Here is a 26,734-nt window from a genome sequence, read left to right on the forward strand (position 1 = left end):
TTCTGGCTGCTGGTACCCTGCAATCATTTTGCATAAATGTATTTTCTGCCAGTCATAGACACAACACTATAGAATCCACATTCTCCAGTGCCAAGACTTGCTACTCGGTATTCACCATAAATGCCCTCTGTGCAGTAAGAGCCGTGCCTGGTTCAGCAGTTGAGATTAAGATTTCCCTATTATGGGTTATAAAACAGCCAGTTTCTGCGCTTTGGGCTGTATTCCCCAGGCCCCACCACCAGCACACTTCCCTTGGACTTCACCCACGTATAAACATTTAACCTGATTTAGGGTTAAAGTGCTCCAATTTATATCAGCAGTAAAGTCCAAAGAGCTGTGTTGTTAAGACATACTGACTGAATTTGATCAAGCACTTCAGCTCATTCTCCTCAGTCTAAATACATATAAGTTTTAAACAAACAAGTGGGCTTTAACAGTGCCAGATTTTCAGGCAACTGCCCAGTCCCATCTCTGGCATGAGTCTATATATACTTATAGCCTCAGAAAAGCTCATTTCAGTGGCTTTCTGAGAAACTGCCAAGTGTGACTGCAAAGGGAAAAACAGGTGAGCTAATCACATTCCTATTAATCAAAACAGAATTTTCTCCATCTCAGCAGAAGGTGGAAGGAAATACATTTGGCCAAGAAGGCCCCAGTGATCTCTATGCTGATGGTATTTGACTGTAAAGGAACACTTGGAGGGAGAGAAGCAATGTGTAATTTGACCACAAGCTGTGTGTAAGCACCTCCACACATTAACCAAGCCTATTGCAAAGGTACTTCTGTATTCCTTCTGTATTCCTTTCAGGCTCCCAGGCTGGCAGCACCCGGTTCTGGACACACATTTCCCATGCTTCCCTGGTCTCATGGCACAAAACCTCTGTGTGCACCCCTCATCCCATCACCCTGTTAGACCTTTGCTACATCAAAGGGAACTGTACCTGACATGGCTGCAGTTACAGACACGGATGGCAGAGCCAGCCCAGCATTTCTATCAAATTATTTCTCAATCTGACTGCCAGCTGAGAGTTCTGGAAAATGTTTTGGCACCAATCTTAGCTGAATCATCTAGTAATATATGATACATCTGTCCCACACACTTGAGCTGGAAAGCATCTTTTCTTTAGCTCCTCACAGGAGAAGGTAAAATTGATAGCAGCTTGGCTTGTGGCCTTGAGCACACAGCAGACCAAGGGAATCAGCTTTTCTAGTCCAGACTGCAAAAGGGAAATCAATCCAGTTTATTCTCCATAACTCACTAAACCACCTCATTTATTACTAGAGACAGTGAACAAACCCCAGCCAAACTCCTCAACAGGGGAACTTCCAGAAACAAATAAGACAAATCCTGAGCGATGATCAGCAGGGATTTTTGCTGAGATCCAAAAGAAACAAAAAATCAAGCAACTGCAAGAAGTTCACTAATGGTTAATACAATCCAGTGAAAGTGAAACTTAACAAAGTAGCAGAAGGCACAGGACTACTTAAAATGCTGCTGCTACTTATATGTTGAAAACATCTTCAAAGCAAGATTGCAGTTTTCCATTAATCTTTTCACAGATTTGAGTACTACGGGGCTCTGTTCCCAACCAAGAACATCTAAGGGTACTAGCAATATAAACCAAAAAGCCTCTGTTTCAACATGTAAACGTGGTTTAGAGTACTACTGCCACCATTACCTGACCCTTGTGGGATGGCTTTGCTGGATGCATATGAGACAAACCAGTACTGCTGGTTCATTCCCTACCAGGACATCACCAAGGCAGTGTGGGTGCCTCTCTGGCCACATGAAGATGTCCGTTTGCAGGACATTCTTCTGGGACAGAAATCTTGGGTAGCAAAGCCAGCTATCATGTTGTCTCTTTTCTGAAGCGTGACATGTTGCAATCTGGCATGTACAACCTCACCTACAGTAATCATAACATGTACACATCTTCTGGCATCCAGAAGAAAAGACTAAGGGATGGAGGAATCCGAGCTCCTTGCAGGGTGCTCAGCACCACCAGGCACAGCACACCATTTCAGATCAATGACTGAGTTCTCAGCTCTTCAAAAGGCAGATTAAAACTCCTTGCTGCATTGGGACAGAAAGAAAAAACAAATTTAAAGAAGAGAAAGATTTAATAGCTTTACTCTCTCACAGTCCTCCTTGATGAAAAGCTGCAAAGAGTTAAGGTAGAGACTGACCAAAACTTAAGTTTTGCCTTTATCAACCTTTGCTGCACATTTTCAATGCCAACAAAGACCAGAGTTGGAAGAAAAACAAAGTGAGAACAGGCAGATAAGAGGATTCCACAATGATCCAAGCCAAGCACTGCTGTCTTATATTGTCCTTGAAAAGGGAAGGGAGAGGTCTTTTTGGAGAGAGCATTAAAAGCACAAAAGTGATATGTCTAGGAGCATTTTAGGCTGCAAAGGCCACATTATGACCTGAATAATAATTAAAAAAATCATCCTTCCTTTTCTCTTGGGCACTATGATCAACTAAGCCAACTTGCAAAAAAAGAGTGAAACCTTCCATGTTCTTTCCTTCTCTCTCTTCAAATGCCATTTCATTATATCCTAGATCTAGTCTTCCCTCATGACAAATTACCACAAAGAAGGTTTTGTCTTGTTTATTTTTTTTCATTTAGATACTGCTTAAATATAGAAAAAACTGAGCCAGTCTGTACTGGAAACAAAATGTGCTGTAAACTGCTGTGAGTGATTAAAATTACTTCAAGATTGACCTTAAAAATAAAATGGTGGGGGGAAAAAAGGAATAAACACCTTTCTAGGCAATTAACAGGACATAACACAACTAGTTTCAGAGTTAATCTGCAAATAAGTTCAAGGTGACGAAGATCCACATTAAGAAGACTGTGGTGACTTGGTCAGGCCCTCTGTTATGTGCATCTGTCTTCTCAACTCTTTACTATTATATGCAGAGACTTAAGTTTGTCTCAGTAGTTGGAAAAGAACACTTTACAAACCTACAACCTGTCAAGAAATGCAAGAACCATTGCTCCATTTACTATGAATCTCCCCCAGGGAGAACCATGTATAAATCAAGATGCTGGGGACAGGAAAAGATGAATCAAGTATTGACGAAGCACCATACATAACAATGATTTAGGAGAAGAAAAAGTCCAATCCCAACCTCAAAGACTACAGTGGAAAGAACTGCATCAGAACATGTGTAAAAGGAGACATACATCTTTCTGTTACAAATTGGAGCTAAATCTAAAGCACTGGAAACCCCAGTGCTCCCTCCTTGTTTCCAAATAAATGTTCCTCTTTTGAATGTCTACTGTTGTTAGTTCAAGATTCTGTATATAATGGTAGAGGCTAGAAACTAATTTTATTTTTTCTTAAAAGCCTAAAACTAAAAGTAAACATTCCCAAAAGCCCCAAGTTTACCTTCTCTCCAGGAATTAGGAATTTGTACAAAGTGTCCTTGACCTGACAAAAATCACAGTTTAGAAGAAGGCTACACAGCAGCAAAGGGGGACAAATAAGTCTCTATACATGTTGTATGCCTTATGATACAGTGCCACATACTTACCATGAATCACAGTCAGACAAATGTTTTCATAACTAAACTTGTATATCCATGTCAAACTACTGCACATTAATTAGCCATCCTTTCCCAATAGCCAAATACAATAGTTGTTTATGGTTAAAGACATTTTGTTTCAAAATAGTCGAATGCGAAATTTACAACACTGAAGCAAAGCAAGAAGATACTAGTTTGCAAGTAATCCTGCTGGCCTAGGAGATTAGCATTCCTGAATTATTATAATTAAATTATTAGAAAGAAAAGAGCTTTGCTTTTACAGAAAACAATCATCATGTAGTTTGGACAGAAAGCAATCACACCTCCAGAAGGATGGAGAAAAAAGAGGAGGGAGGATCAGAGAGAGGGTGAAGCTTGAGGGCAAACCCAACCCTGCCTATGAAACGGAAACAACTGGTGCGTTTTCACAGTGGCTGGACAAGCAAATATGTACCTCCTTGGTCTGTGCAAACAGATGCCACCAGGGAAGAGAAGCTATCTCTTTGTGGCAGAACATGCTTGTGGAGTGACAGCCTGGTGGCTCTGTCAGCTGTAAATACACTTCCAAGGGTTCACAGAATTTCACCTCCAAAGCAGGCTGTAGTCTGGGTTGGTACTGCACATGTACCTTTATTTGGGAGTGCTTCTGGCAATTTACAGGCATGGAAAATATGGGTGCTGGGAAAAACAGGTCATAAAAAAAACAAGACTATTTAACTACAAAATAAAATGCAGCAAAGTGCACTTTGTGGCCACAATAAGTCCCTTAGGAATCCTGAGAAACTTCCTGACAGACCACTGGTAAGCACAGACTTTTTCTCCCTCTCTTAGACAGCTAACAGGATCCAGCCCTTCCCACCACTTAAAATTCAATATTGCAAGAGACTGCCGACTCCTCTGTACATCGGAAGCAATGGGGGAAGCAAACAAAGCTGCTTTACTTTCTCTAATCTTTCTCCCTTGTGTGCCTGCACCAGATGGTGCCGAGCTGCAGGTTGGAGAGAGATAATAAACCCAGAGGAAAAAAAAAATGGTAATATTAGGTTATAAAACAGTTGACCTTCAAATATGACGTCAGCTCCTGTTTAATTGATGGGACAGGTCCAGGCAGACAGACGCATGCACACTGGGATGTCCATATTCAGCTCCTTCCTTTCTAATATGGGAAGAGGCCATACGGCAGCACTGTTAAAATGGTCTCCTCAACCTTTACAGGTGTGAGAATAAGCAGAGAAAAAGTCAGAGTCTCCTTTTAACTTGTGAGAGGCAGAACCACTTGTGGAAAGCATTCTTGCTGAGAGTGGTTCTGCTTAAACCTCTGCTCCAGGATCACCAGTCCCTACTGATGATAGCCTGCCTCTCCCACCATAAGGGAAGTGGAATATCCCCAGAGTTAGAGAGCACAGATCTTCCAGAAGACGAAAATTATCAAACACAAGATAGTGTTAAGTTTCTGGCTACTCTGGTCAAGAAGATTGCTTCTAGTTGCCATAACTGCAGGCACTGCTATGAACAGTGGTTTAAAACACCATATTAAGGACTGGACTTATCCTGCTTTCATAAAGCACAAGCTCTGGAAAACTCTGTCACAGCATACTCTAATTTTTCACAGCCTTTTTTGATATGCTGATGTCAAACAATTCCAACCAGCCTAGTCTTGGATTACTATTTTTTATGATGTACAGCCCTGAGTTACAGCAAAACACACTAAATAGTACTCAGTTGATAAAATGGAAAGCCCCATGCTAGGTTAGTGTGAGGAAGATGGAGCTGTGCAAAATGCATAGGCCTGAGAGTGGCTCTCTGCCTCCCCTGCAAACATATGCAGCAGAGAAGAAGGCATATCCCTCTCCTTGGCAAGGAAGTCATCTCCTGCCCACCTGCCACAGCTGTCTTTGCATGTTGATGAAAAGGACTTTAAGACTATTAATTTATTTGAGAAACATTAAATTCTGTTTTAGTGCTTCTAGTACTCTCTAGGCAAAGGTGACAAACAACAGTCTCAGCTAGAACAGTGTGCATCTCATGCCATACCAGAGGAAGCAGCCAGCATTGTACAGAGTTGCAGGACTTCATGGCCACATTTTGCCAGCCTCAAGAGAAATCTACACAGAGGCTCCCAGCAGCAAGGGACAAAGCCACACTGAGTAACAACACTGAACAGTTCAGTATTTATTAGACACGCACAAAAATAAAATAGCTCGTTGTAAGCAGCTCTGTGCTGAAACACTGAATTTCAGTTTTCTTGCTGTGTCAAAGATACTTCAATCAGGGAGGAAAAAAACCAAGGGCAGAGACACTCAGTCACTGTGTCCCAGCAGAGTGTCTGCACCCAGACACCGATACAAACATCACTCCGTCACATCACAGTTGTACCAGGTCTGCCTGGCTCTGCTCTCTGCAGCCAGACAGATGCCTGGATGTTGGCCAGCACACAGGTCCCTCACCAAACGAGTGTTTCATCATCCTGTGAACTTGCTGTTGTCCTTCTCAGAAACCAAAGGTTGCTGGTAGGGAAAATGCCTTCCTAGGAATTCAGAAATTCTGCATAGAGCTTGGAATTGGGGCAGCAGTGATTTAACATCTACCATTAAAAGCAGTTTAAAATTTTATGGTCAGAGCATAATAAATCCTATCCAGACACTTGCAGCTTGCAAGCCAGGCCATAAGCAGGGCAGAAATAGATTTGCTGCAAGATGACCAGGAACAATTTTAAGTGTATTTTATAGAGAACAGAAGCCCTGGATTGCCTCAAACCACAGCCTTGTCCAGCACCTAGAGAGAAGACACAGGGTCAGGAAAGGAGGTGCTCAAGCAACCAATATCTGCTTGTTAAAATAGATGGGACCAAGAAATGAGGAATGAAGCAGAACAACGCTGAACCATAGTGCAAAACTGGAGCATTATCTTCCTTGGAGCACAGAAGAATAACAACAACCCCAAAAATAACCTCGTATTTTCCTCTAGAATCGCACTGGGTTCTCATTTGGATCCAGGTTGTTTCTTGCACTTAGCCTCTCGAATAACTTAAACCACTGCCTAGTTATCAAGTGTGGCACTGAATGCCTGCATGCACTCTGTGCTGAGTATGGATGAGACTCCAAGATGCACTGTTGGGATCTTTCAGAGATGCTGGTCACATGGTTGTTCTTCCATGCTGAGGACACAAATTGCTTTGCCTTCCTTTGTCTCCTTTGTTGCTTTTCAAAGCAAATAGGAGGACTTTCAACTATTCACCAGAATCAGAGCCAGGGATTGACCAAGAAGTGTACTCCTTCACCCCCCAGTTACCATATCTGCCAAAAAACAAATCCACAGACTCAAGCTGCCTTGTTGTGCGAGACACACACACAGCAAAGATGCACAGTTCACAGAGCTGTGGATAAAGCCAAGCAGGTGGCAGGGCCTGTATGACCAGCTTCCTATCTTCCTCCCATACGGGGCAACAGCAGACCTCCCACGTCCTCCAACTGGAACAATTTAAGTAGCTGGAGGCTAACGATGGGATTGCTTCATCATGGAGGGCACATCAAAAGAAAGAAGTTTGCATCAGTGATACCAGCTCCATCCACCCACAGGCTTTCTCCTCTTACCTCCTTAGATCAATTGCCCCTGTAATTTGGAGCAATACAACACTAAGTACAGTCTCTTCACTATTCTGGTCACTAAAGTTGTAATGCCTTAAAAACAAAGGGATTGGGAGAGGGGATGGTAAAGGGAGAGGGGTATGTGTCCCTGTGCTGTGTCAGGAAAAGGGAAGAGGCCTCTCTCCAGTTCTTTGATGTTGACTCCTGCTGTTCTAAACAGAACCTTAACCAGGAAAATAAATCTTTAGTTAAATAATGCTGCAAACAACCACAATGGGGCTTTATCGTGGCAATAGTAACCCATGTCAGATTCTAAGGCTCTTAGTTGAACAGAGGGTGAGCAGCAGCAACACTGTGCTGAAGTCCACATTCCTAAAATTCCCCAGTGCATGCAGGCGTGCTCAGAGAAGGCAGCTTAGGGGTTATTAGCTGAGAGTTCAGGTTCAGTTTGTGCCAAAAGGCAGAGCTCAGGGCATTGATACAGCCCCTTGTCTCTCCTGGACTTTCATTTGAAGATCTTCAAGCGTTCTCAGTGTAGCATTCTCGGTGTCCTCTTGCTACCCACTACTGCACAAAGCAGTTTTTGCCTGTGTTCCTCCACTCGTTACAGCCTGAGGACGTGCTGTAAGTCTCTGGGGCCAGAGATCCACACTGCAGCAGCCTCCTGGGAGGTCTCATGAAAACAGCAGCAAGCAGCTTCCACCCTACCCCCCTGATAACCACTACATCAGGGTGAGGGAGGAGGAGAGTGTTAAAGCAGCAGGAATCAACAAGCCTGCTTGTTTCTAATTCCAAAGCAAAGACAAAGGTGGGGTTTGTTCAGCTAGGGAGAACAGCCATTCCTTGCAAGGAAGGCGGAAAAAAAATGTGGGCATATTTGATTTTGGTTTGGACCGAGTACCTTGAAACAGGATGGGCATAGGACTATGTTATGAAGAAAAGTTACGAATTTGAAATGTAGAACAAAAATATTTCTAAGTGCTCTACACCTGTTCAGTAACACTGCTCCTCTGGAGACAAAGAGGACTGGAAGGACAGGATAAAAGAGGGAGAAAAAAAACCTAATGCTTCAAGCTTTTATTATCCTAACTTTAGAACAGAGCAGAGTCACTAAACCTTTCTAAGTTTTAGAGCAGAAGAAAAATGGCAACAAACATTTGATTTTTGGGTATATTTTAGAAAAAAAATGGCCCACTAACACTAAAAAAGCAGAGCTGAAAGGTAGGAGGGAAGTCTGGACATAGAACAACAAAATATGAGAGTGAAAGAAGGTCCCTAAATTCCACATATAAAAACTGGAGAAAAAACCTGAAGGTAGGGATTTAATTCAAATTATTTTGTAGAAGGTCTCTGATGAATCAGCTTGCTAGTTAAATAACAAAATTCTTTTTTTTTAAGTTATTCATTTGCAGTGTTTAATATGAACATTCTCAGCCTTAGACTCTGAGCTGCATTTACCAGCTACAGTGCTAATAATAAACTGTTAAAATATCTTGCTCCTTCAGCTCACCAGCTCCCTTAGAATGTCTTGTGGAAGAAGCCAATGTGCTGTTTGACCAGCAAATTAGTTGTCTTGGAGACATCTTCACATACTACAGCAGCTCAGTCAGTCACTTTGAGTGACACCACCCAGCAATCTGCACATTACCTTCAAACACAAAATGAGGATATCAAAGCCACTGAAAGAGAAATCATCACCTGCAAGAAACATGCTGTTTTTCTCCCATGCACTGTTAGCTGAAGGGAGAGCTGTAGCAAGATGAGAGTTTTGATCTCAAAATGTTCTGCTACCTCCCTGCATAATTAGGTCACTAAGAGGCTAATGGTGTTCCTGTTCATACAATCATTTATAGGAAAATTATAATCTATGCTGTTCTTGCAGAATCAGTTTCAGGTCAGACCTGCAGGCACCACTTCTAAACCAGAAAGTTACCAAACGGTTGGACAAAGAGGCAATCCAGAAGTGTGACCACTTAGTTAGAACTAAACCTCATGGATTAGAAAAAGGGTTATAACTGCAAAGCCCTTCTGAAGTACCAGGCATCAGTTTACAAAGAGTACAAAATAATTATTTCTAAGGTAAATCAGTAATCCCACGTTATATGACCTGATTAAATAAGATGCTTAACTTCTAGGCACCCTAAAGGAATGCTAAAAAGGTGCTATTCTTCCAAACAAAATATGGAACCAACCCTACCCAGATTAAAGATACAGACAGTAATGCCTCAAACTCCCTCTCAGCAGCTCTATGCACATACACAAAATGCCAAGGCAAAAAGTGAATCAAATGCCAGACAGATTAGATTCATGTCAGTGCATGTTTGGAATCCCAAACAACATGTCCAGAGTTTAGGATTACGAATGACAGGGCATAATGTCTTTAATTGCCCTCAAAACACCTCTTACCTGGCAATACACCTCTGTTGAGCTTTGTCCTGCCCCAAATAACAGTTGGTGGCCTGGCAAGTGCTGGATCTAGTGGACCAGAGACACTAAGCATCCTCAATTCTCTTAAGCACATGGTGTGATGATCTAACATGGTCAAACCCAACAGATGCTTATTCTCCTCCTGAGCCTTGAGGTTCACTGAGATGGTGTTCCCTGAAGGCCTTATGCAAGCACAGAAGGATGCACTTAATGTAGCCACATCTTTGCTAACTCAATGGCTTCTGAAACCACAAATCTATTAACCGTGTGTCTGCATATTTGCAGCACAGAACATACAGGCAAGTCTCCTGCATAATTTTGTTAATAGGACCAGATATGACTTCAAAGTAGTCCAATTCCTATGAAAACAGGGGTACATGCAAAGGCTTAAAACCTTCAGGAAGAAAGACACATTCCCTATATAGAACATTCCTGCCAAGAGCTCCAGTTATGGGGAAAAAGAAAAGCCTTGTCCCAGCTGTAACGAAAGGCTCCCCTGGGCAGCAAGAAGAGTAGCTTTGCTCACAGAGTATGTACATCTCAGCTGAATTAGTTAATGTGTGCTGAACACTCTGAAAATTGTGAAGTGGTATATAAATGCTAAGGATTGTTATTTATTATTGTCTTGGTGCACAACAGCGGAAACCAGTGTCATTTACAGACACGAATTAAGAACAACAGGAGGTCTATCAGCATGCTGTGGGTCTGAAGATTTTGTTCATTTGTCTCCCTCACTCCTGTCTTCCTCAGACAGAAATCTCTTCCATAGAACTCCTACAGTCCTTGCTGAACAGTGCTGGCTGGCTTTGGCCCAGGGAAGCCTGTCACACTGGAACAGCTCTGCTGGGAGGGGATGAGACCTCCACCTCCACACCCACGATGTAGCACTTCTCAACAGCACTCTCAACACTCCAAAGCGCTGTCATCACCACCCTTGAACAGCAGATATTTCCCCCGTAAATTAACTGTTTGGGGAAAAGTAAGACATAAAATAAAATAAAGGCAGATACACGTTATAAGGTAAAGAAAGGTTTAGTTAAAAAAAGTAGAGAATACAGTGACATACACAACACAGTAGAGTGATTCATATACACAAGCAATGTCTTACAAGACTGGTCTCAGCATAAGAGCAGACTTTTAGATACTGATTTCTTTAGCTGCACTGTTAAGAAGCAGCCTAGATAAAAAGATGATTCTAAATCTCCTGTATGTGGCTTGGGTGAAAGAGCGAGAGGGATTGTCTAGTTTTTGAAGTAACTCAGGAATGCCCAAGTTCAGAACCAGAACTTAGGTTTAAGAAGATCAAAATAACTTTTTTTAACTTCAGTTTTCCCAACTAACCTGTAATTTAACTCTGCAGCTTTGATAATGTGCAAATAGTTTTACTAAGTGCTTATATAGCACATATGAACCTCTCCTCAAGACAATTAAAATAACTGTACAGACACAGTCATTCTTTGATCTTTCAAGCCTTTGTCAACGGAGTTCTTTTCACTATAACATTGCTGCTTCAACTGCATACTTTACACATTCAGAAAATCCACAGGATATTGGGAAAAATGGGGTTCAGGATCAAGCTTTTACAGACAATTTAGTAGATAACACCAAGTCTCTGATAGATGCTAAATGAAATTGTAATAGCTCCTTTTTCTCCATAATGCACTTAGATGTGCATTACAGCTTGCACATTGGAAGAAAAACACAGGCATTTAATTCAGCTTGTCAGAGACATGCTGCGCTGGCAGAGAGACTTGCATTCCCCTTATTTTCCTCAAGTTGCTGATTGCTTAGCACATGGTTGTCCTACTGTCTATGAAATACAGACATTTCAGCAGCTCGAGCTTTAAGGGCCTTATATCAAGGGGCCAACATCAATACCTGATATGCCATTCAGCACACTGTATGCAACTTTCAACAAGCAAATTTCAGAGACAGAAGGCAACAGAGCCTCTGAAATGCTGTTACAGTGATATACCCTTCTCTGTTTGCAGAGCTGCACTTTTTTTTTCTAAAAAATTCACAGTCCATGCTGGACTAGAAGCAAGCTCTGCCAGTTGTATCACAGGAACCAACTAATGCAGAGTAGTTGCACAGCTATCCCTGCCTACAGATCTGCATCCATACCCAGGCTTCAGAATCACATAGAACAAAGAGCAGTGGGTTTAGGCACCTTTGAATCAATATAACCACACCACTCCCAATGCTGGCAAAGCAGGATGTGTATTTAGAAGACAAGGGTATTCCCCCCTCCTCGACAAGCTGCATTTTATTTGGATGTAGTCATTTAGCTCTTTGTTTGCACTCAGCCCCAGATTCCTCAGTGCACCAGGCAATCCTGTAATCACATTCAAGAGTAACGATGTACAGAAAACATTTATGTGAATTGGTCACAAAGTACCTACAAGAGCTTGCAAGATCCTGCAAAATGCCCTCTAGAACAGGCTCCTGTCACACTGAGCTAGGGACAGAGATTAGTGTTATCAGCTTTGACACTCAGCAGGAATGTGTCACAAAGGATTAAATCATTATATCATGAAGTGTCAGCAGATGCAGTTTTCCTGCTGTTCTACCAATAAGTTATACATTAATTAGTGAGGTACAAAACAAACATGAAATATCTCCAAGCATGTGCCTGTGGGTCGGACACAGCCAGAGCTATTAGCACAGGATTCATTTCCAAGAGGAGTCACCCAAAGCATCTCTAGCTCTTCGAGAGATCTATTAAAATGCAAAGAGTAGAAGTGCTGAAGGGAAAAGTGCTGAAGCTAATTGCAATGTTTGTCTTAGCATTTTTGATAGCTCTTTAATACAACTCCTTCCTCACAACCTCAGCACCTCATTTTCTAAACCAGGTCAAATATGCACCACTGAATAAAAACATCCTTCCTTGACAGAGTTGTCGAGCAGTGTCAAAAGATCCTACAATAGGAACAGGAGAGTTAAGATTTTTTAGAACAAGATAAGCATATGGCCTAACACACTAAGCAGTAAAGCAAGAACTGACTTTGTTATTTCCAGATGCAATAGCAAGTGTTTTCTTGCTGCTCAGCAGTTCTGGACCAAATCATTTATGAATTTTCACTCCATCAGTGGGTGAAAGAAATTCTGCATGCTCTGACTGCAAGCCACAGTAGAGAAGGCAGACCAGTGACATCCCACACATAAACCTCTACTTTTCTTCTAAATCATTACTTTAAAAATGTCATTGGACCCCAAAAAAAAAAAAATTAAAAAAAAAAATTCTCTGCCAATTCCTTATGGTTATCCTGACAGGATTTCCAGTTTTGGCTGTCTTGTATTTTACCCTTGCTTTCTGTCCCAAACTGCTGCCTTCTCCTGATTGGCATTGCCTGACTCTGACAAATTACATCAGTATGAACACTATGGACAGGATGTATTCTTAAACTAATTTGTCCCAATTTTTCTTTGGGATCCTTTCAGTATAAAATAAGATTACTTGGTAGAGCTGGGTCAGGTTGTAATCTCTCTCACAGAGGCCGAATTGTACTTGATCTCAAAGCCACCAGATCAACACCAAATGACAGAGCAACTACTTGCCTTCACTATTTAAATGCTTTTTGTAGCAAGACTCACAAGACCAGACTTCCCTTTCCATCTTCAGTCTCAGTCTCAGAGGGTTGCATGATTAAACCATCCTATCAAGAAGAACCTCAACACCACGATATTCCACTATTCCAGTACCATCCCACCTTCCACAGATTGATGAAACACAGGAGATGAGGAAGGCTTCTGGTAGTACTAACACCCTACTACATAGAATTATATTCAGAAACTTGCGCAGGTCTGTGTAAATTTGGGGGCAGTTCAGAACAGAACAGTGGTCTAGGGTGTCCTGACTCAGTGTTTCACCTATAGAGTAATTTTCTTAGGTTGCCACCCACCTCCTGTTCTACAAGCTGGAGCCATCCAGTGCCCTGTGCAAATGTCTGCCCACAGCCCTAAACATGAGTGGGTGGCAGTAGGTACCATTGCTGTTTCAAAGACATGGATATTATGAGCCTTACAATAACTAATCACCCCACTCAACAGTATGCAAATTGGACTTTTGACACCAACCTGCTTGTAACAAAATGCATTAACGATCTTCTAATTAAATGCTTTAAATTAGGTTAAAATCATATGGTCTGACAGTTGAAATACAACGCATTAACAGGATTGTTGTAACTTAGCATCAAGTGTTTATTAAAATCTCAAAAGTCAATATGTTGGGGAGCAGGGGATCTATCTTCTTCAAACTGAATTCTACAGCACACATTGATTCCCTTAAAACCAGAGAGTCACCGAAACACTGCTTCGAAAGAGCTGCAGAAAGTTTATCTAATTCAGAAGTACATGATTCAGGGACCTGTCAAGTTGGCTGAAGTACTAAGGCACAGATTAATCCACTCAGTCCAGGACAATTGCTATTTACAGTAAAAGGGAATGCAACACAACAATAGAAATGAAAGCAAACAGTGGAGTTCTCTTAATGAAACAGAGCAAAATCCATAGCAGCATCTGTCAGTTGCAACATCAGCTGCTGCTGAAAGATTTATTTTGAATGTCTCATAAGCTGCCTTCCGGCTGCACTGGCGGGGGGAGTAAAGCCAACCCCCATATTTTTGTTAGTCAGACAGCAAGAGAAGTTTGTGCTAACAGAAGTCATAAACCTTCACTGGATCTAAAATCCATAGTTAAGACTGGGAGCCGCTGAGGTATGGTCGTAAGTTCCAATAAAGCTACAGTTCAGCTCCTGAACTCACATCACACTACGAGTGATCGGGACAAGACTTGGGCAAATAACTTGAGACATCCATCTAAAGGTCATTTTTCAGCTCTCTCACCCTTTCTCCCACACAGGCACACTGCTCTTTTCTCAATAAAGGACGTTCTGTGAATACAACATCCAAAGCTCCCTTCTGCTTTAGCTCTCATAATAGGTCCTCTGCTTTTCCAAGGGAAAACAACAGGGCAGATACCCTTCTTTGCTTCCCCAGAACCCCACCTACTCTAGTGCTTTTTTCATAGACCAAAGATAGGCAAATTAAAGACAGACTAAAGGTAATACAGTATGTTGTACACATGAACAGATTGTCACTCTCAAGGAATTTTCTCCTTGTTCACAGGATAGCAGGTCAAGCTACCAACAGGCAGAATTAATGGCTTTCTTTTAGGACATGGAACTTAACCCATCCCTGCTGTTGCTAAGGAAAAACCTGGCTCAGAAGGTATGTCACCCTTCATAATGCATTCAACTCTTAAGCTTCTCTTTTCATAGCAAATGAGCTGCAGCTCTTGCTTCTCAAGTGAGTTTCATACACGCAGAAAAAGGTAAATGGACTCCATGGTGGTTCATTTTTCTTAAACTCACGAGAGCATTGAGAGGTCTATGGCAGAGCCTGTACCTGCAGCTGCACCACAGGGTCTCACACAGACGTGCTTGGAGTTAAAATCTGTCACCTCAATCACTGCTCACAGTGTCATGCTGAAGCAGCCCTTGCAACTGAAGACCCCTTGTCTGGAGGTGACAGCTAATTTCTTGGCCTTAACCACATTTCTTCCTGGCACTTTCTCACCTAACCAATCTTGCAGAGTACAAACAGGGGCTGACCTGGGCAGAAAAAGGTTTCAGAGGTGTGCCTGGGAAAACCATTTTTGCAGCAAAAGGTGCCCCTAGATGCAAAAGTGTACATATCAAGGCCCAAGAAAAGATGCAAAAGTGACAGCTGTACAGGAGACAGACAAAGCAGAAACCTGGCATTTGTCAAATAAAAATTATGACAGACAATCCCCACTGCCCAAAAAACTTGCACAGCTTGGAGATTTCCTTTGAGAAGTCCAAGCAAGACTTTTACATCTGAGTCTCCTCTAGACTGGACATTGCCTGTGGGCTACTCTGGGTCTCTGAGTACACATCTGTCCTGGAGATTACCAAAGCTATAATAAAACATGTCCTCCAGCCTTCCTGAGCAATGTTGGAGTTGTCTTTAATTAAGCTTCATCTATAAAAGTACCCAGCTGCCTAAATGAAAGTTGAACGACTGGTTTTCTGAGTAGAATTGCTCCAAGTGTTTTAGCATTCATTCAAAGTCATGTGGGGAAAAAGAAAAGTCAAAACCCCAACAACTCTTGTATCCTGGTTACCATCCTCCACTATAATTATAAAATTGTCCTTAAGACATAATTGCATAATTAGGCTTGGCAAGTATTCACCCAAATCCTTTACAAATATTTCCACAGACAGAAGGAACAGGCGGTGGGCAGTCTGACAAGCCTGCCATGAGAATTTGTGCCCTTAGGACATGTTCCTAGCTATTACACTAAATACTTTGCATCACAGACTAATGTTTCAAAACAGTAGTTGAGCAAGTGAAATACCAGCATCTCAAAACAAATTGAGACAAAGATTTTCAGGCTATTTTCACTGACACATACATGGACCAGCAATCCCTTTAAACAAAGGGACAGAGGAGGGTACCAAACCTTTTTAACTAGTTACACAGACAGAATTCCCAGTGAGATGAAATTGGTTGATTTCTGGCTAACAGTGCCTTGCTAGGGTAACTTTACCAGTCTAGCACACTGTCCCATAAGAAAAAAACAAAACAAAATAAAATAAAAAATAACAAACAAACAAACAGACAAACAAAACCAACAACAAAAAAACCAACAACAACAAAAAACCCACAAAAACAAAACAACAACAACAAAAAAAACAAACCACAAAACAAAACACCAAGAAACACCCACAGCCTCAAATTCAAATACGGGAACATGTGGTCTGTAGGGAGAGGAGACACAGGCGAAGCCAGAAATGAAATCTGCAATACAGTAAGGTTGTTTTTAACAGCTGTGCATTATGCATTCAGCAGCACAGGGAATGCCAGCAGGGAGCCTTTATTAACATAGGCCTCAGAGTACAGTGTGCTCCTATCATGATTGGCCTCTCTTGAGAGAAGGGAACACACATAAAAGACTTAACCCTAGAGAGATCACTCCAACCCTGTTGCTATTTCATCAGCTCGACACTGCAACAGAAACCAGAGAATTTCCATGATGTATCATAGACAAACAGGCAACACTTCCAACAATGCCTGAAATCTAATCTACAATAGGTTTCATCAGCAAGTTATGACAGGTAGGGAAAGGGAGGAAAAATGCCACACAAACCCACACAACAGTCACACTGTCAATGTTGTTCTGCTACACAGACCTCGGGTACAGGGGAGGACTGTAAAATTCTTCTCTTGTAGAAGCTGCTGATAAAAGCAAGCTATTGTCAGGACACCTGTGTTTTCAGCACAGCAATCTGAACCTCAACTGCACACATTTTAGGGGTCCATCAGTCCAAGAAACAGCTGGAAGCTTTGCTACAGATGCAGGGGCTCAGCAGGGTAACTCACTCCATTTGGGAAGCTGGTATTGGCAGCAGAAATAATTTGCTGATGCCAGCTCTGCCTCCACTCTGAGACTTGCCTCTATCACAAACACTTGCTAGCACAGCCAACACAGTACCGGGCAGACACCAGAGAAATAGGAAATGCTCTCAGAATAGGCTCACCACCTCTCCTGTATCAGGTGCTGAGACAAGCTCTCTAGAGGTCTTGTCAACAGCTCTAAGTTGCAGCAGCTGGCTGCAGATTCTCTAAGTGCGTCCTGTCCTGGTGGGCGGTTCCCGCAGAAATGAGATGTAACCAGGGAAGTGAGGAAAAGATACACTAGAGGCCTTGAAATAATAAAAGACCACTTTAGCACTGGTTTAAACCAGTCCTTTCCCTGACCTGGGAGAGAAAGGGCAATGAGAGGAAGAAGAATGGCATGAAATGTCCTAATCATCCCTCTTCTCACTCTAAAGAGAACTCTCCTGATAGGAAAAGGAAACAAAATACCAACCTGAAACGCTTGAGAACTGCTCTAGATGACTGAACACTGATGTGTACCTGAAGTAGAGGAAATAGCTCTAAATTGTCTGTACTTATTCATATCTCCTTGCTCTTTTCTCTTGTTAATAAGCAAATGCTAGGGTCAGTATCCCTAATAACATGAGCTGGTTTGAGGCAGCAATAGCACTAGAAATTTTAAGGAGTTTTTTAATAGGCAGTGTTGTAGTTCCCAAGAGCATAATACACCACTTTTTTAAGCATAGCACATCTATGCATTAAAGCATTTTCTACTTAGGTGCTGAACAGAAAGAGAGAGGCAGTGTTTATTAAAGAAGTTTTCTGAAAGTACTTGTACTGCAGAAACAATACTCTCTAGGTTAGGTACCCCTAAAAGGTTTTTAATATGACTGCTATGCACCTCTCATCACAATAGTAGCAAGTGCTTTAAAAATCAAAATATCATTGACTGTAATATCTCCACTTTATAGAAATACTCCTTTATCACTCTTTAAGCACAAAAAAAACCCCAAAAAACAACATAACCAAAACCGAGTCCTGGGGACAATAAGTGATTAGCTCCTTTCATGACTGGCAGGCAGAGCCTTGGTCTCTCAGCCAGTCTGCTGCCCAGAAAACAAGACTGTCTTTTGTCCACTCTGTTTCTTGATTAATTCCCCTCCTCTGAAGCTCAGTTATACCTGAGTCAAAGAGACAAGTATTTATCAGGCACAGCTCAGTGTGAATACAGACAGTTATCCAGCAAAGGAAACAAAACACACCTGTTGTTTCAGTGTAGGGTGTTGGCAAGACCATATGGTCTTGGTGACTGTAAATGGGACTGTGAATGCCCAGGAACTGCCCACATTCAGAAAATACTCACTTCCCCCACCAGAGAGGTAGCTCATTTGCAGTCCTGTTCTAATGCTTGGGGCTCAAGATTTTGGACAAAGGCACAACAAGTAGTACCTCTCCCTAATTTTCTCATAGCCCAGCTCTTTAGATCTTCCTAAATTCAGCTGCTAACAGCCAGGGCAAGACAACACAGATGAAAAAGAGTTAATACAAATAGAAAGCAAAGATCTGACCTAGAGGGCAAGTCATGCAGAGTACAAACATCTGAGATTCTGCACAAGGCCTCCTCACCTATCATTCATCCACCAATTACACACCAATGTAATTAAATCAGAAAAGGTACGTTTAATTTTCCTGTTATCGCCTGATAAGATAAGAGCAGTATTATGGGAGGGATGAGGGGAAAGAACTATTTATTAATAAGTTAAATCCTTTTAGATTTAAGAGCTTCTCTAGCTAAGAAGGATCTGATCCACAAACACAACGTCTGGGTCTAATGCAGAAAAATCAGACATCCCATCTCCATTTCTGTCCTGGGCTTGGTCATTAAGTCTCTTCTTTTATTCAGAAACAAGACTTATTGAAAATTACCATGCATAACTTAGACAGACATATAGTCTTTGTTTAAACCACAGGTTTAGCCTATACATTTAAAATTGAAGAAGGCTCATCTCCCAGTCATTATATTAACAAAGACAACCACATCAATTTATGTTATATCTAAACAGCCTAAGGCTCCCTGTTTCATGAACAGCAAGGCATTAGGGTGCATTTGCAGAAACATGAGGCATGCTCCAGTTCATTCTTCTGTCTCTATTGCCTTCTCTGGCATGAGGCAGAAAGAAATGCTGTGGTCCCCGTAACCTGCAAAGACTATTAATGCTTAAACAGGATCATACAAAGCTGTCTCTACTTGCTAGCCACACACCCCAAACTGCTGCTACGGCTGTTTTTCTCTCCACTCTGCTTCATCCCATCCAGCCATGCTTCCTCAGCCAGTTATTTAAACCCCTGACTGAAAAATGTATCAGATCATAACAGCGGATGACTTCCACTGGATCAGGTTTTCAATAACAAAAATCCTACAGGCTTTGATGCAACCACAGCTTCACCACATCATTTATTTTTTTTTTAAATGGGAAGGGAAAAATATTTATAACAGCAACTATAAATATACATGCTACTGACTTTTCAACTTGTTGTCCTTGTTCTCAAGCTAAATTTAGTCTGCTATATCCTGTCCAGCCCCCAGTGAAAAAGCAGTACACACATAATATTGTGCAAATCCCATACAGCAGGCAATTATACTTATCCAAGTACCTTACAAGATAGCCAGTTGGACATGTAGATTCTCATTACTGAGTGTAGGTATGTTCATGGCTACAGAGGAAGTGGTCTATTATAGTGACTATCCTTTGATACAGAAAATAATAATTACTGCAACAGGAGAGCTCTGTTTCTGGATGAGAAAAGCGATGTAGGTTATTCACAGTGGACATGCAGACCATACATTTGGTTTGTGTCAAATAAGCTTTAAGGGTGTATGTGCACCTCTGGGCTACAAAGAACCATTCACTGGGCACAGCAGCTGTTTACACATGTTGGTTTTTTACACGCAAAAATATTTCAGATAATGTTTGTGATAATGATTCAAACTTGGATGACTGATTTCAAGGTCTAATCTGCACGATAAAGAGCATCCTTCTGTGTATTGAAGGCTCTCGTGTGAGTGATTTCTTAGTCAATTCAAGATAAATATTTATCAGAAACTGACTACCTAGAGAATCAGAGCTGTTAGTCATTCCACTGTTACTCTTAAGAAGCCTTAGTCATGCCAGAGCCCAGGTGATTTCTGCAAGGGTCAACGCATGTTTCACCCTAGTGTAAGGATCCCTGCCCGCGATTCAAAGTTTCACGCAGATGAGGACTCCCCCGCCACAATCTGACTTATTCTACTCGCAGCGAGTTTTGCAACCTAAGCAAGAAAGGCGGTTCAGAGGAGACTCCTGTTCAAGCATCAGCTGGTCTAATAACCAAAGTATGCGGTCCGGAAAAAATATTCGGGTTTACTACAGCCTTGATAGTTGGGGAGAAAAACAATAATGAGCCTGGCTCGCCTCGCCTCCAGCCCTGCTGGCTCGGCGTGTTTCTCGGGCACCGGTCAGCTCTGCAACCCAGCCTTTCCTCTGTGCTTATAAATACATCGCTGCTAAAGGCTAGTTGGATAGAACAGGAAAAAATAGTTTCCTGGGGATAAGACCCGCCCTGTGACCGGAGAGCCCCCCAGCCCGGCGCGCTCACGGCGGGGAAAGGGTCCGGCGGTGCCGCACTGCCGGGAGCCCTGCCCGGGGGTTCCCGGCCGGCATCGCCCATCCCCGCCCCGCTCGGTCCCTGCCCTACCCAGCATGGAGAAGATGAAGTCCTTCGCCGTGTGAATCTCCAGGGCTCGCTGGTCGTCGTACTCCCTCTGATCGTGCTTGGTGCGCAAATTCCTGGATGAGTTTATTCAATTCCTCCACCCTGGCTCCCGATCGGAAATCCAGCTCCGGGAAGGGAGGCTTGCTGGTGTGCCGGCGGACCCTGCCTTGCTGGCGAGAGGCGCCGCCATCTTCCATGCAAAACAAAAAAAAAAAAAAAAAAAAAAAAAAAAAAAAAAAAAAAAAAAAGGGAAAGAAAGGAAGAGGAGGGGAAAGGAAAAAGAAAAAAAAAAAGAGAAAGGAGGGGTTGCAATGTGCAGATGGAAGGAGGGCCCGAAAGCGGCGGCGGAGCCCGGGCGCGGGGCGGCGCCGAGGGCGGACGGGGCCGGAGCGATATCCCACAAGCGCCCCGCGGAGACGCCGCCCGGGGGGAGCGGAGCGGGGGAGCGGGGGCTGCTGCTGGCTGCTTGCTGGAGCTGCTGCTGCGGGGCCGCGGCGCGGGGGGGTGGCTCCGCTGCCGGCGTCAACAGGCCGGGCGGCGTCTGAGGCTGGAGCCAGACTCGCTGGTCGGGATAAGAATTCCTTTTTTTTTTTTTTTTTTTTTATTTTTTAATTTAGATTTAATTTTAAACTTCAGCGAAAGCCTTGTCGTGCAAGTGGATTAATAACCGGCTGGGAACTCTGCTCCTCCCACATGTTCCCTAGGCATTCTATGTTTATTTTCTTTTTTGATTCTTAAGGTATCCGGAAAATTGTTTTATATATATGCACACTTATATATATATGAAGTAATTTTACCGTATGTCTTAGGAGCAATGACCAAGTAGAGTATCTTTACTGCTGTGCTTGAGACCAACCCTCCCTCGAAGCTCCTGGGAGCTACATAGACAAAGGGTAGGAGGGGAAATGGGATCTCAAGACTTGCCTGAGGTCAAGCAGCCTGTGGCAAGGAGCCCAGACTTCTGATCTCCATCCATTTTCCCCATCGACAAGACTGCATTCTTTTCTTCTATATGTATTTTTAATGCCTTCTAACTTTTCAACCTGGAGTGGTTTTCTTCTTTTCACCTGGTCTTCTGTGCCTTGTCCTGTCATTGAACATATGTAGCACACTCCATTATGTACCTTAGTGCATCCTGGAAGAACTGTCTGTCTTCCTGCCCTGGGAGCATACAAATATTATGTGTTTGCCTTCTATAGGGCATTTCAGATGCTATGGCACTTATGCAAACTGTTTGGCCGTGTATTATCCTCTCAAGACTCTTGGCAGGAAACAAAGCTTTCAGCTCAGTTCCGGACTGTGATAAATTGTGTCTTCCAAAATCAGGCATGAGCATTCAGAGAAATAACTGGAAGATGAAACTAAGCTCAGTGTGAAGAGGTTACAGGCTAGTTTCCCTGATACATAGTAAATACAAATGATAGTGTTCAGACCTGATCTTAGAGATGTGGCTTAGATCCTCTGAACCACCAATCTTGATAGAAATGGGAGTTCAGCACCTCTTGCAGTGGGACCTTATCTGAAACAAGAATGAAAATCAAGGGTGGGTTTGGATCCTGTAACAGAAAACACAGACTGCTCAAAGCAGAATGGCTGATGCCTCTGGCTTTGTCCTGTAACCACTTACACAGCTTTTGAGGGCACTGATATGCTCATTATCTAAGAAATGATGTCCCAGAGGTAAAAGTAGGAGTGTGTGTGTGTGCGTGTATGTGTGTATGTGTGTGTGTGTGTGCACATGCCCTCTGCTGGGTACACAGGCCCTGTTGTGTTCAGCCACTGCTCGACTTCACCATTGGAGCTTTGGTGATCAGCTGCATTGTCACATGAACCTCTCACTAGCACAGTCTGACTTTGGCCAAGCAAGCACCTTTCCTTTTCCTCCTTCCCCAGAAAAGCCTACAAATAAAAACAATTAGCAGATAGTGTTAATATAATGCAGGATCTGACTTGCAGAACAGCAATTAACTGTGTGCAGTGTTGGTGGCCTGCCCTGCGGGATTAGTTCTGCTATCCCGGCTCAGCCCATGCCCTCCTACACTAGCCTACCGTGACCACTGCCTGTCTGAGCACTCAGGATCTCTCTCCTCCTGCCCCTCTCAGGGTTTGAGAGCCCTGGTTCTGCATCCCCGCGGTGTGTTTTTAGCTGGGGTGACAATCTCATACAGGCGGACAGCTCCCTCTTGTGATAATGCCGCTCCCACAGAAGTCACAGTAGCTCCTGAACCCCAGCCAACTTCAAGACCTTCTGTTTTGCCCTGTTCATCTCTGAACACCTGTAAGTCCCCCGTGTACCAGCCATAACCATTTTTAGCTGCGTGGGTATCCTTGTTTCCCTTTCACGGCATGTGAAGCACTGGCAGTCATGCTGTGTGCCTCATTGGCACCACTTGGTAAAGCAGACAGATCTTTTTACACCAACTACACTTTTCATCCCCAACCCTCTTGCCTCATCTTTTTCAGGCTGATGATCTCCACAGGCTTCATGGACTGTGTAGCTTTCTTTCCTAACCATATCATATATGCTGCATCATATTTCAATACTGGAACTCCCAGTATTCTTCATGAGTATTTTGTCTCAGATTCTGTCTTTCAGTGGACTTCCAAATGATCACACCAACTCTCCACCCACTCTCAACCATAGACTTACAGTATCATTTTCCTCCCTCTTCATTTAACGGGTTTAAATCCCTTTCAGTGACAACTTCATAGCTAGCTTTCATTGCCTGAAGTCACTAAACATCTATTGCAAACATGAAACTTCAGCAACAGCTAAAGCCAGAAGCAATGACGATTTCAGTTTGATTTTCAGTCTTTTTTAATGGTACCTCTGTTTGAAGTTATAGTCACCTTCATATTTAGAGAAAGTTTTTGTTGGATCATAGTGTTAACTGCTCCATTCTTGCTCATCTGAGTTTGTTACATTCCTGGTACTACTCGTTATTCAGAAATTGCTCAGAACTAAAAATGTGCTTCATTTAGTGTCTGAGCTCAAACCAAGACTGTTCAACAAGAGCAGCATCAAGCAAGCAGTTTTAATTTCCTTCAAGAGCCTCTGACAGGTACTACACCTCTCTGCCTCACCTCAGTGCTAGGGCAAATTCTCCTTCATGAAAAGCAGTTGTACTTGTGAAAGAAAGAGCCTTTATCCCACCTTCTCTGAAAATCTTTGAATGGGCTTGGGTTCCTCATTGGCAAGCGGGATCTGCCACACTGTCATATGCTTGTTAATACCCTTGAAACTGCATCAGCTTGCAATTTTACCTCATCACATCAGTGTAATTTAAGATCTCTGAATAAATACACAGTTAATTCAAGTCTTACGTAAATCAAGCACTGGGGATTACTTGAGCAAATAAATGAGAATGAGATTGCAAGTACGGTTGGCCACGAGTTTTCTACTAAATCTTTTTTCTTTCTGAAATGGAACTCTTTGTGGAAAAATTGCAGCATCAAAGCTCCTCTTGTGAGCACTATTTGGGACCTAGGAGGAATCCATGGCCTCTGCCATACTGGCCCCAAGACTTACCAATGAGGACATTCACCTTATTTGGGATAGGGATTGAACACCCAGACTACTAAGATGTTTCTCTCCTGCACTTGAGTCTGTGCCCTCCCTCTCACATGCACTCTTCCTTTCTCCCATGTGTTTTCTCTTTCCTTCAAATAGTCTTCCTCTTCTCCTCCTGCAAAATAGACTTCCTCTTCTTTTTCTCCTGCAGAACAGTTATCCTCTTTTCTGCTCAGTACGACGTCCAGCATTTAGAAATAGAATAGGCCACAGTGAAATGAAGTGAGAGAGAAGAAATAACTGTTCTCACTTCTGTAGCATGACCTGAGACCTCAAAATGCTTTTCACACTTGGCTCTCTCATAGGCTCTCTTAAAAAACTGCTGGATAGCAAGTGAGTATTAATACCACGATCCTAAGAGTGGCAAAATGGTTCTGCAGTAGCTATGAAGAGCAATTGGCCCATGATACCAAGGATGAAAGACCAGGAAATCCAGAGCCATCTCATTTAGATGCTCTAAACTGGTAGGGGGAATTAATTGGAACAAGATCCAGAAATAAGATGGAGCCTGAGATACATCATCTTGGAACATTTCACTGCAGCTGGTAATTAGAGCATGGTGCAAAATGAGCTAAATTAATCCCTCATTTCATAGAAATTGTAACTATTTTTTTGAGGTTAAAAGTAAACTCCAGAAACACCTTCCTTTTCTGTACTTGGCACTGAAGCAGCTGTAGCTCAAAGCTTCTTGTGGCAGGGGGCTTCACCAGGAACAAAATTGCTGACTGGAAGTGCTCTATTTTTCCAACCTGATGGCTGCAACTTCTGCTTCATATTATTGCAGTACCTTCTAAGCTGTTCAAGGGTCCTTTGTGTGTTGTGTTGCAGAAACCTGGTCCTGGCCTATAGAACAGGCTGTCTGTGCAGCCTGTGACAAAGCAGGAAAGTGAGCTATGCACAAAGAGAGTCACTCAGTGACAGACCAAGGATCCTGCTGTGCCATCATCCTCCCTCTCCTTCACTGGCTCTGCACTCAGCTCTGCTCTTCCCACTGACAGCTGAATCCTGGCCAAGATTTCTCCCTTTTCTCCTCCCTGAGCACCTTCTCTGTGTGACCTCAGTTCCCAGATATGCACCAGTCCCAGTAGGAAGGAGCCCAGGGAAGCACCAAACCTAGTTTCACGTTCATCAGGACCTCACTTTCATTTGGCTGCCCTGGTGATATCCATCCTTGTGTCCTTCAGCTGCTTCACTGCTCTTCAGGTCTTTCCCTCCACTAGCAGTCCCTGGTCTGGTTCTGGAGTGAGACATTTTGGGACTCCTGGGCAGGACTGGAATGTCACATCATGCCGTGATGTCACCAAAGCACTTCTCGTGCTTCTTTGGATCAGGTCTTCCCCTCTTTCTAATGCCACAAACTTTGCCTCTATTTCACATACATGAAAAATATCTTCAAAATAGTACTTACAGGTAGCAGTCTTCAGGCTCCACAAGGCTGGGATTTACAAAGGCTGAGTTTAGTGCAGACTCAGGGCAAACAGAGCCTTTCAGACGAAGTCTGGACTCATGATCTCTCCCTGGTTCTGCTAGTCAAGTTGCATGCTTCAAAGAGGCAAGACTTGAAGGAATGCCAGTGAACATTAAGTCACACAGCCCCACCAGAGCATTCCCAAACTCTGGAGATCTGGAACTGACAAAGAATCAGGCTCCTGCTCTGTTTCCAGGGCTCCCTCTTCACTTCTCCCATTTCTAGGGAAAAGTCAGTACCATTCTGACCCAGGGACCCCATTATTTTCATCATCTGGAGCTGTCTCCACATGGCACATGTGTGGTCCAAACTGAGAAATTTACCAGCCCAAGCAGCACGGATTATACTCCACAGTGTCCCTCTCCAAACACCTACTGTCCCCCCCAGAGACCATGAGAAGCTCTGACCCTCCCACCCCCCACCCCTAATTCCTCCTCCAGGCACCACTTTGTCTAAGCTAGTGTCTGTGAATAAAAATTTGGGTGATTTACAGGCGCAATTTCAGTATGCAAAGGATTATGACAAACCCATGGCATCCAGCACACACCACAGTTTTGAGATAGTTTCAAAAAGGGGTGTGTTGCTCCCTTGACAGACTTAAAATTTCCCTCCAGATTAAAAAATTGCCTTCCCCTGTGAAGAGTTGTGATCTCCTACATCCTGGCAGCAGAACACAGCATTGAGCCATCCATATGGCAGTAGAGCTGTGCTCATTAAAATCTTTTGAAACAATAGTATCAGATGTCATAGCCAGCCTCAAAGTACCCATACTCAGGATGCTTAAAGCATTTTCTAAAAGGATAGTAGATGCTTTTAAGTAAGGTTCCAAGAAGCAAACTCCTGATTCTCAATCAGCTTCAGACACTACTGAAAGTCCTCAGATGGATCATTTACTATTCTTCCCTCAGTGTCTTGTGTGTGTGTGAAAATATACTGGTGATTTGTTTATCTTGTTATTGTTAAATGTCATTAGATTGTACCCAGACACCTTGA

At 42.9% G+C, this 26,734-nt stretch overlaps 1 protein-coding gene across 1 annotated transcript in view; it reads right to left on the reverse strand.

Moving 5' to 3' along the window:
* The window catches only part of MB21D2 (Mab-21 domain containing 2), a 60,364-nt gene extending 39,472 nt beyond the window's left edge, over positions 1–20,892 (reverse strand). Inside the window, 3 exon segments of the mRNA XM_018075065.2 lie at positions 20,685–20,766; positions 20,768–20,853; positions 20,856–20,892. Of these exon segments, the coding sequence (XP_017930554.2) occupies positions 20,685–20,766; positions 20,768–20,853; positions 20,856–20,892 (205 nt within the window).
* Positions 20,893–26,734: the final 5,842 nt, after the last annotated feature.

Source organism: Manacus vitellinus, unplaced genomic scaffold, assembly GCF_001715985.3.
Source record: "Manacus vitellinus isolate BGI_N305 unplaced genomic scaffold, ASM171598v3 scaffold_29_pilon, whole genome shotgun sequence".
Lineage (NCBI taxonomy): Eukaryota > Metazoa > Chordata > Aves > Passeriformes > Pipridae > Manacus > Manacus vitellinus.